We start from the raw sequence: 12,039 nt of genomic DNA, 5'->3' as shown, positions 1-12,039 counted from the left end.
GTCATCAGACAATACCATACATCAAGCGATTAGTAACAGAATACAGAAAGCTTCAAATTCTATCACGCTGTACGTCAAATACTTTGGGATGAAACATTTCCGTTAGTTTCCAAGATCAGCTTGTACAAAATATATGTAGTACCTATATTGACGTATGGTCTGGAAGCAGGAATACTTACTGGATCAGCAGGCAACAGAAATGAAGTTTCTCCATTCTTGTCTACAAAAACCAAAAATGGATAAAATAAGGAATGTGGATATCCAACAACAGCTTGGATTGGAAAGAAACTTGCTGGAGACTCTAGAAGTGAAGAGATTGCAATGGTATGGTCACATGAAAAGAATGAACCCTCACAGGACTCCTTGAACATACTTTGACCACAATGGTCTTTTTTTGCTAGGGGCTTTACGTTGCACCGAACAGATAGGTCTTATGGCGACGATGGGATAAGAATGGCCTAGGAGTTGGAAGGAAGCGGCCGTGGCCTTAATTAAGGTACAGCCCCAGCATTTGCCTGGTGTGAAAATGGGAAACCACGAAAACCATCTTCAGGGCTTCCGACAGTGGGATTCGAACCCCCTATCTCCCGGATGCAATGGTCCTGGGAAGAGACCAAGAGGAAGACCTCGTGATGTTTGGGAAAAACAGATAATGAAGGACCTTGAAATTAGAGATGTGAACTGGTGTCGCATATATGAGCAGCATCTGTGGATGGATAGAACAAACTGGAGGAGGCTCGTGCACACCCGCACCCGGCTTGCTGGAGCGAAGAAATTGATGATGATGATGATGATGATGATGATGATGATGATGATGATGATGATGTGATAACTAAAACATAAGCTGCCTCTGTGGATCAGTGGTAGAGTGTTGGCCTCCAGATCCCAAGATAGCGGGTTCAAACCCGGCAGAGGTAGTCGGATTTTCGAAGGGTGGAAAAAAGTCCATTCGACACTCCATGTCGTACGATGTCGGCATGTAAAAGATCTCTGGTGACACATTTGGTGTTTACCCGACAAAATTCACTAAATCGCCCAAGAGAGTTTCGGTTTACTCGGTCTGCCATCTAGTGGGCCCAGAGTGAAACGGAACGTCGAAATTGACGAGCAGACAGCCAGATGGCGTCAAATTGAAATGTCTGCACACGGTAGCTGAGGCCATACGATTATTATTATTATTATTATTATTATTATTATTATTATTATTATTATTATTATTATTATTATTATTATTATTATTATTATTATTATTATTATATTACTAAAACATACGTATACCGGACAAAGACAGTGTTGTAGGAATAATTATAACATTAAAATATACACAACAAAAACAATATGGTGTCTTTATGTTGACTTAGGACCTCAGGCAAAGAAGTAAATCTGGAAATGATAGCCAGAATTAGGAATGAATAAATGTACAGAAAAGAAATAAAAAGGAGAAAAATTATTTATGAGACTCACGTCTAATGTCTGATGTACAACAGGCACCGAATTGCTGAAGGAAGCAGGCAGGCCATGTAAACAAAGAAGTGTAAAGGGAACAAGCACTGACTTGCTGAAGAAGCAGGCAATGTGAACAAAGGAGTAGATAGGGAGAGGATGGGAGTGGGTAAACAAGGTAGGGGGAGGAGAGAAGGGGTGTCTAAGGTGGAGTTGAAGTATGAGGAAAGAAAGACTGCTGCTGAGAGGGGAATTTAAAAAGATTGTAAAAGAAAGAATTCTTTTTATCTGAGGCATGATTACTAAAGATAGGAAATAAAAGGTCAAATAAAATGTTTGATTATTCTGAAATTTCATTTAGATTGAAGTTAGGATTGAAAAACTGCTCCAGATGATAAAACATTTTTCCGTAATATAGAGCAGAGGGCCTTTTTGTATAACTTTGAGAATTGTCATGTCTTGGTTGATATTAGTGAACTTATTGTTAGTATCACCCATGTGAGAATTTTTTTTTCTATTGGCTTTACGTCGCACCGACACAGATAGGTCTTATGGCGACGATGTGAGCATGTTAACGGCCTGAAAAATGACAGATTTTCGGCAATGGGACATCCATTCACATTTTTTCTTCTGGCCAGTGGATGATTTTGAACTTTTAAATTGTTATTTTTCGTACCATTAGGGGCCAATGACCTAGATGTTAGGCCTTTTTAAACAACAAGCATCATCAAATCCAAGTTCAAATGAAATCTCCGCAATGCTATGATCCATGCGCCGTGTGCTGATGATTATCCCACGTTCAAAGTTGGTTCACTCACGATGTGGCTATCTTCATGACACTGGTTCTGTGACAGACTGCTCAGCTAGCCGCGACACTCAGGGTTCATACACGGCACATTTTCGAATGGGACACCCCTTCTCGTGACTTTTGACTACTCAATGTATATCTATATATTTTAATGTATTATGACAAAAGGTATTGCACTTGTCATTTAATGCCAAATAAATGATTCAGTGATTCAATGCGGATCACACTCTTCCTAAAACAAATGTTAAAATAAGCCTTTTATTTTGGAGCTGTGGGTTATTAAACATTATTTTCTGGTCACACTCTTACACAATGAATTGAAAGTGGTTATACTCAACCATGTGCGAGCGGGAGGAACGACTTTGGCTGCTATTTTGAGTAAACTTCGACCAACTCGAGTGATCTAGTCGAAACTCAAAGGTGCAAGTTCAACATTCTCGACCTCTGCACGCTTTAAGATGCAGACACCAGTCCACTTTCTGACAATTTAATTTTGTCTTCATAGAAAGGAATTTCACGACATTTTCTGTATCCATAACTAAGCTATCATAAGACAAATATGCACCACACTAGTCAATTTCACACGATTATGTTCCTAATCCAGATATAGGATACCGTATCACGCAGCAAATATTTGCTGCACTTCACTACCACTCAACACAAAATAAATTTCTAACTTTTGAATGGAATGCAAAATACAAGCCTTTTTTCCGTAATCACGCAACTGTGGCAACGGCTCTTACCCGAGTTGGAAATCTCATTTCGCAAGGGATGACAACATTTTCAGGGCTAGAAAAAGTGTGATTGTATTATGCGGTAATAGCGAAAATTCGTGAGGCAATAAGTGATGTTTTTTATATCGATTATATAGATTTTATACGGTGAGAATCGAGACTTCGAATTTACGACGTGCTAAGCAGGAAAACCTGTTAACGAGGTTTCACGATATTGTTTTATCCAGTGTAATGCTTCAGTTTCATATTCTGTGATTGCAGAGCAGTGTGGAGATTTCTTTAGTTTTCACAGCATTAACCATGAAATACTTGTATTGTTTAGTGATTAAAGCTTTAAATAGTGTATAGTATATTATAATACTTGTTTTCTATTACAGCTATGAAGTGGGTCGGCGGTGTTTTCATTACCTACTTCCTGATCTTGATTATGACCTCGATCGTGTTAACATTTGGTATTAACATCATGAATCGTGGCTTGATGCTACCATGGTTAATAACCATGGCTGTTGGTATTGCATTCCAGCTGATATTTGGTCTTTGGCTACTTGGAGGTTATTATATCTATGTAAGTACCTTTAAAATCATGTTATTAGAAATTCAAAATAAATTGCATAATATTATTTACTGCTCTGTGCAGACGACCTAAAAAGATAGAATCTTCAAACTACACTGATGAGTAGAGTTTGGATGTTCATCTCCCTGTTTCCAGACCTGATTGTTTCTTAATGCAGATCAGGTGATTATCATCATAGTTAAAGTATTCATTGACCCTCCATTAGTCTTTCTGAAGAAAATTTTCACCTTTTTTATATTGGTCCATATTAAAGTGTGTTTTCTCTAGTCTCAAGAAATATTTACCTTATGCAGGTTTCCTTGTATAGTACTCGTCACGTAAGGCTATACACTAAAAGATAAACATCGCCGCCCTATTCTCTTTTTTTTAATCTTTTTTTTTAAATTGCTCATCACTGCTGCCAACTTGACTAGTTACATATTGAAATCACAAGACATAAACACCAACAAACTAACCTCAATGTAAGTATCAATAATGGAGGTTCCCTTACTCAAGTAAATGATAATAAATGATCAATCAAGATATTCATAATTAAGTCTGTGTTCATGCTTAATGAGGAATAACGAAAATACAGGCTCTCTCTCACCTTCGCTCAGTTTGTTTATTGATTGATTGATTGATTGATTGATTGATTGATTGATTGATTGATTGATACATACAGTACATACATACATACTCCCCCCCACTGGAGATCGCCCCTGAGGACAAAGTATACAAAAGAGAAAAAAAAACCAAGAAAATTTTAAAAATAATTGTGAGTTGATTACAAAATGCTTGCTAAGCACATTTGACGTATGTTGTTGCATTAAGAATTTTGGGAGTTATGGTTCTTGAGGATTCGAATCAAACACTTCAAGGCAATCACTGCAACTTCCCTTATTAATGCCTGATCGAGGTTAAGATTTATGGAACTTGACAATAAAGAGAGGAATGGTTCCTCCAGCACCAGCCATTAATCCAATGACTTCAGTATCACACAACTGGTATTCTTTTTGATAGAATGGAATGGTTGGTTCATCTCTTGTTTTCTTTTCCTCATGTACCTCATAGGGTTGTGTTATGTATGTTTCGAATCTGATCATTGGATCTATTATAAAGCCCTTTCAGTGGTCTTTGAAGGCTATCGTGTCAATTCAATGGGCGCTGCCTGTAACAGAGAGACCATGAACCTCCTCGAAGAGTGTAAAGCCCGAGTCCCTTAACGCTTGAACAATGGCAGATCGTATTTTATGATGCCTTGTATTTCGTGGAGCTTCCCCATGCAAGCAGTAACTGAGGACATGAGCAAGGGTTTCTACATCGTTGTGACAGTGCTGACAATAGTTAGTTTCCATGGTCTTACCCAAAATAGCTTATACAGCCACTAGGTTGCCTGTCATTTTCAAGGTATCATGCCATTCACTACAAGATAATCCTCGAAAGTGCCTAACCCAGTAATTGGCTGGAGGGTGTTGATCCTTTCCCTCTCTGTGGGTGGTCATACCGCTTACTAAATTCAACTTTTCTCAACTTGGTTATTACTTTCCAGGGTTTGAAAGACCATCCTTTTTATTCAACATGCTGCCCTCCTGTGTAAGACAAAGCCTTACCGGGCGACTTGGCCGTGCGGTTAGGAGCACTCAGCTGTGAGCTCACATCCGGGAGATAGTGGGTTCGAATCCCACTGTCGGCAGCCTTGAAGATGCTTTTCGTGGTTTCCTGTTTTCACACCAGGCAGATGCTAGGATTGTACCTTAAGGCCACGGCCGCTTCCTTCCCATTCCTAGGCCTCTCCTGTCTCATCGTCGCCATAAGACCTAACTGTGTTGGTGCGACGTAAAGCAAAAAAAAAAAAAAGACAAAGCCTTTTCAAACAGTTGGGGCTTTCTTCTTTTGGTTCCCTTGTATTTAGTATGTAAGTATCTCTGGAGTTAAAGAGTATTCTATTGGCACTAATGCATTGAAGAACAGCCTCCCAATATGAATGGAATAGTCCTAGTCCCGTGAATAGCATGGTACTTGTAAGATTTTTTAAAGATAATAGCTTCATTTAAAAACTAAAATGAAGATAAATAAACGTACAGCAGACGAATGCAATTATATTGTCTGGCCCCCACAATTAAGTATTTTCCTTCCTGAGAATAATTTAATTTATCGAAAAACTTATATAAATTTGCTGCTAATAAAGCCACAAAAGCTATTTTGCCGTACAACACTCAGAACATATTGCAGAGCAATTTGCAGCAACAATGAGTACTTTGGGTTAAATAGGAACATAGACACATAGAACATGTATTTTTGTAATTTATCTTTTAAGACTAACCCCCCCCCCCAGATATTAATTTTTAAATATTTCATGCCAGAAATTCACTAGTTTATATCCCTAGAATTTTTTATATTAGTTTCAAGAAAATGGGATTACTTTTGCGGAAATGTCATCACTAGTGTCAATGAATACCTTAAGTGGTTCTTATTTGTCATATAAATGCTAATTTCACCTCTTTTTTACTGTTGGGTCATATTTTGAGTTTTCAAAGATGAAAAACATATTTTGGTCATATTTTGGCAGTTTGGCAACTGCTGTAGCTATTCAGTCATCTTCAACTTGCCGGGCATGAACTAGTATTCTCAGAAACTGCACCTCGAAATCACACCCACAGTTGCCGGGCTGAGTAGCTCAGGCGGTTGGAGACGTTGGCCTTTTGACCGCAACTGGCTCAGTACGGTTGTATTTGAAGGGGCTCATACATCAGCATCATGTCGACAGATTTAAAATTTTTTTTTTTTTTTGCTAGGGGCTTTACGTCGCACTGACACAGATAGGTCTTATGGCGACGAGTCGACAGATTTACTGGCATTTGTAATACATGGGCAGCATGGGAGAATAGTGACTTAGTAAGCAAATACGCAGAGAGAAGGTGATGGACCCCAGAGGATAAAAAAGGTCAGAATAGAGAGAACTAGAATTTTAACAGTACAAATAAATATTTTTTAATGATCAACAAGAAATATAAGTTTCTATTGATAAGATTAGAACACCAACATGAATAAGCGAACAATGAAAATCGTAGGAACAGCTCTGAAACCAAGCGAAAATATGCCACATTTACAATGTCACATAGATAGTGGAAGTACATCCAATAGTAAATATAAGTTTAGGCGTGACACAGATATAATTACAGAAGTGGTGACGGAACTCCAAAGAAAAAGATAAAAAGAAAGAAGCGGAATGGTACGATCGAAATGCAAGGAAAGGGGAGGGAAAAGAGAGTAAAGATGGATACTAGGGGGAAGAGATTCTATGCCAGGTAGCTTTAATTTTCTGGAAAAATGAGTGTTGATGAATCAGTAGGTGTTGCAAGCACGTAACATAGGTGATTCCAATTAATATTCTTCTCTCCAGAGTATCGTTGCCATAGTTAGTTAAGTTGAAAGGAATGAAGTTTGCATCTTGTATGCTGACACTGGCTGGCTGAATGAAAAAGTACATAAGAAACCAGCTATAAAGAAAGGAAATAAGGCCAGATGGGCCAAGGAAAAGTCTAAAGTCGAAGTAACATTATGATTTTTCTTGTTCACCAAGCTATCTGATGTAAATAGGTCACGATGGCAAAATAATAAGACAGAATACAGGTCTTCGGTGCTCCACCACTCCGTAACGATGCGAGACTGACTTGTGAAGGGTGGAACCTGGGTTATATAGCACGATGGAAAAATCTAGAAGTATAGGTGAGAGAGAGTCAGCGTTTTCCAGAACAGTGACTACACTGTCACATGTCCATAGGTGTACATAGTAGCAGGCGAGCAGGGCAGTACGTAGCAGCAGAAGGTAGGAATGTTGGAAACTTGCATATTTGTAGAGAGAATGTTACATATTACCTCATGCTGGCGAAAAGATGAGGAACAAGGGAGAGGGGAGTAGGTAAAGAAAATGGGGGGAAGGGGATGAAGAAATGACCGGTCCAAATGGGAAGGATGCGAGATAAAAAGGAGGAGTTCAAAAAAGCAAAGTTATACTAACATCTAAAGCACAATATAAACAATATAAAACAATATAAAAGATATATATGTGTGTGGCATATAAATAGTTAACAGTTAAATGGTGTCCTATAAGAAAATTAAATTCCATGAGGCAAAATTTGAAGGCAAAAAAAAAAACAAGGTACATAGGTACTCATGGAGAGCCTGCATCAGAATGGGGTGGTGGAGACCAGCAACTGGCGAGCAAAATAATTTTGAAAAAACATGGTGGAAGAAATAAGTCCACTGAAACAAAGAGAGAGAGAGAGAGAGAAATATAGGAAACAATACCAGGACAAGAAAGAACACAAAATTACCTCGAAAAGGAATATCTACCCCGGGAAGAAAATCTTCCCCTAGAATTGGAATGGAGGGGTAGGTAAGGAGGAACAAAAGGAAAGGAAAAAAAAAAAATTAGTTGCCAAAAGTAGAGAGATGAAATTTCTTAAATTGAGAAAGATGAACACGTTTAACTTCGAGGGAATCAGAGGGGGATTGCAAAAGGGCATTAGTAGGGTTAGGCAAAGAAATAATGTGAAATGGACTTATCCAGCAGGGGGCTAACTTGGCAGAAAACTGGTTACTGGAGGAATTTTGGGGGTAATACGCAACAGGACCATGTCACTGATTTTGAAAATAGAAGGGATATGCCGAGAATCATGAGTTTTCTTATAATTAACTTGAGCAGTGCGAAGATGAGAAAGGGCCTCAGTCCAAAGAGATTCAGTGGATTTATTATCTTCAGACTCTAAAAGGGTGTGAAGATCTCGACCCAAAAAAAGTTTAGCCAGGGTCTGTTGGGTGGCACAATTTATACTAGAATTGAAAGCAATGGCTAGGGCAGAGAGATTTGCATCCTTGGCCTTTATGGTAAGAATGATGAACATACTATGGAGAGACAATTTTAAGATTTCGATGATAGCGTTCCACGTTGTTAGCCTGGGGATAATATGGAGATGTAGTAATTGTCTTAATTCCCAATTGGAAACGCATATTAAAAAAGGGTTTAGAAGTGAAAATGGGGGCATTATCAGACACTAAATTAGAGGGTAATCCAATGAGAGGAAAAATGTGGCTAGAGAAAAGATTAATAATAATGTGAGAAGAGATTTTACGTAAAGGATGAAGAACCAAATATTTAGAAAAACCATCTAGTAAGGTGAAAATACAGGTGTTGCCATGCGATGAATGCACAATAGGACCGACAAGGTCAATGAAAAAACTTTGAGCTGCATAAGTGGAAGGAAGAGCAGAATGTAAACCAGCAGATTTGGTATTCAAAGGCTTAGCCAACTGATAAGGTTCGCAAGCAGAAACCATAATCACCACCACCACCATTACTCCAAACCTTGGTTCTTCAAAATTAGTTCCATGAATGGTTCGATATTTAGTTCTCAACAAGGTGGTTTGAGAACTTATTGTTCTTCCTGGAGAAAGAGCAGAATAGCCGACTGATTACATATGAGAATCTGTTAAATCTTATAATATTGATAGTAAACTTGCTAAAATCAGCATTTGTTGTAAACACATTCTTCAGTGTAAACACAAAGATACACCTAAGAAAATGGAAATTGCAACACCATGAAGGCATTGGTCGTTTGTATTGATTTTCAAGATATGGAACTATGCCATGTAGGTATGTAAACGATCAAAGTTTCAGACCCATTGGATTGTTGCTACAGGTCTCCCCACGTGATTGGTCGCGGAGGAATCAACTCCAGTATACGGACTCTGGTGTAGCGTAGTTGACTTGCAGTCTGTGCAGTGAAGTGTTCCCCGTCAAACATGCCTCGACGACAGAGAAGAGCACGCTATCAACAACTGTCGCTGTTTGAGAAGGCTCGGATAATAGAGCTGTGTGAGGCTGGATTATCGCTAAGGACTGTTGCTGCACGTGTTGGCCGACAGGCATCTACGGTACAACGTGTATGGCAGCAGTGGTCAAATGAAGGTACCCACACTCGTAGACCTGGCACAGGCCCAGCGCGACAGACAACTGTGAGAGAGGATCGCCGCATCATTCGGATGGCCCGGATGAAACCCCATGCAACAGCAGCGCAAATTCGAGCAGCTGTGGAACCCCACATTACACAACAAACAGTTGGTAATCACCTGCGTGCAACGGGCTTACGAGCCCGTGTCCCTGCAGAAGGTGTTCCATTGACCCCACAACAGCGACGTGTAAGGCTGACCTGGTGTCAAGAAAGATCGACGTGGGTCGATGAATGACATAGGGTCGTCTTTAGTGATGAATCGCGCTTCTGTCTTGCCCGTAGTGATTGCCGGAATCGTGTGCACTGACGTAGCGGGGAGAGGGGCCGCCCAGATCTTATTGTCGAGAGGCACACAGGGCCAACACCAAGCATTATGGTCTGGGGAGCTATTGGCTTTAATGTGAAATCACAATTAGTGCTTGTTGAGGGCACTATGACTGCTCGACAGTATGTTGATAGGGTACTCAATCCAGTGGTTGTCCCTATGATGGCAAACATTGCTAATGGGATGTTTCAGCAGGACAATGCCCGGGTTCACACTGCACGCATCTCCAGAGAAGCTCTCCACGACATCACAACCTTAGAATGGCCTGCCAGATCCCCAGACCTCAGTCCTATTGAGCATGTGTGGGACATGATGGGTCGACAACTGGCCAACCGCCCTCAGCTACCCACAACTCTGGAACAACTGACCCGTGCAGTACAGCAAGCATGGGCCACAATTCCTCAGGAAGCGATCCAGGGCCTTATTGACTCCATGCCTCGACGAATTCATCAATGTATTGCAGCTCGTGGTGGGCACATCCTTTTGTTGTCCAAACTTGCGGTCAGAGGGACCTGTAAGTGTAATCATCGAATCACAACCGAACACTCGTCCTGCATGTTCAATTACAGCAATGTAGCACTACTCCTTCTAGGTGTTGCAATTTCCATTTTCTTCAGTTTAGGTCTTGGCATGGACCTCTGAAATATCAGAGGAGATTGTTGGGTACAGTTTTCTTCAGAACAACAGCTCTCTGTCATCAGTATCTTCAACCTACATCCCCAGCGCTTGTATACATGAACATCCCCTGCGAACTGCAAAGGTCATATTGTCAGGAACCAGATAGACTTCATCCTCATTAAAAATTATCTTTAAAGGTTCATGAAAGTGGCTAAAATGGACCCTGGTGCAGATCTTAATACAGTAAAACCTCATTAATTACGTGATTTTGAATTAATCATCAACACGTAATTAAGAAATGCCAACCCTTGCGGCATCACAATATATTCTAAGACCCATTACTGCATGCAGTTAAACTTGATTCACAGTTTAAACCTCTCAAATGCCATGAAAAAAAATCTGTTTCCAAAATGTATCCAACAGGTTGCATTTACAGAATTCAAATAATGTACTTCGATAACTCACTGGCAAACATAACCTCACGCAACGAAAAAATATCCACACCATTCAAAGAGGAAGACAAATATTACTGTAATGATTGCAATCCTGTCGTTACGGACTATCTCCCGAATGCAGGTTGATAGCTATGTGACCCAAACCACGCAGCAACTTGCTTGGTGCATTCCTTGTACTATTACCTTTTGGCACTATGGCAACTTTTAAAATATCGCTCTCTTGTCATAGCAACATTTAATTGGCCATGGCTGAAAACTGGCTTAGGTAATGGAGACCGTCACCTCCTTTGAGGTTTACTGATTATGATACTAAATGCCAAGTGAATTGGAAATTGATGCCTCTTGAAAGAAATTGGAAGTGTTTTATTGGATGTTGTTAAGTCAGTTCAAGGGATTAGAGCTCTCTGTCCAGCTTCATCTCCATTTATTATTTCCAAATCTAAACAATTTTCGTACATACTTCTTAGAATTAGGCCCTAATCTGGTTTCATTTAGGAGCAGATGAGAAATGTCTTGATTTCAGAGGAGCATAACTACGGCTCCAATTTTTAGAATGAGAATATGTGAAGGCTAATCATTAATTCCAAGGAATTCAAGAATTATGTAGGAAATTGAAGTAGCTAGCTTTCATCTTCAGTATTAATCTGTTGATGCAAGTGTGTGGTTTTGAACTACCGGGTATAAGCCCAATGACTTTCAAATTAACTAAGAATGGCAACTTTCGAGAAAATGATGATATCTTTTGCAGAATTGAATGTTTTGCTATAAATTTCAATGTGTAAGCAATGGACTTCATTGTTAGGCCTGTATTGATGGATATGATTTAGTTTCCACACTAAAAGTCTTTATTTAACCAGCTAATCAATACGCAACTTTTCATTGGTTCTTACGCCGTTATTACAAAGTCTCAGGCCATGTCGTGTAAAATCCATGTTAAAGAAACCTGGAGAGCACATTTACGTCACTCTTTAATACGTTCATAACTCCCAACATAAGACATTTAAATTAACATTCCCAGCCACGTTGCGCCCGCGATAGGGCAGCGAGAACTGGCCTGGGTAATGATTAGGTAGAGAACTTAATTTCATG

The 12,039-nt window shown here is 39.6% G+C and overlaps 1 protein-coding gene across 1 annotated transcript in view; it reads left to right on the top strand.

The window, feature by feature from the left end:
- Nucleotides 1–12,039, top strand: part of pasi1 (pasiflora 1) — a 90,150-nt gene that overhangs the window by 38,864 nt on the left and 39,247 nt on the right. Inside the window, exon 4 of the mRNA XM_067143236.2 lies at nt 3,363–3,550. Coding sequence (XP_066999337.1) covers nt 3,363–3,550 — 188 coding nt within the window. The remainder of the gene's footprint in view (nt 1–3,362; nt 3,551–12,039) is intronic.

Source organism: Anabrus simplex, chromosome 3 (assembly GCF_040414725.1).
Source record: "Anabrus simplex isolate iqAnaSimp1 chromosome 3, ASM4041472v1, whole genome shotgun sequence".
Lineage (NCBI taxonomy): Eukaryota > Metazoa > Arthropoda > Insecta > Orthoptera > Tettigoniidae > Anabrus > Anabrus simplex.
The sequence above is the reverse complement of the archived record's forward strand: the minus strand, read 5'-3'. Positions and strand labels throughout refer to the sequence as shown.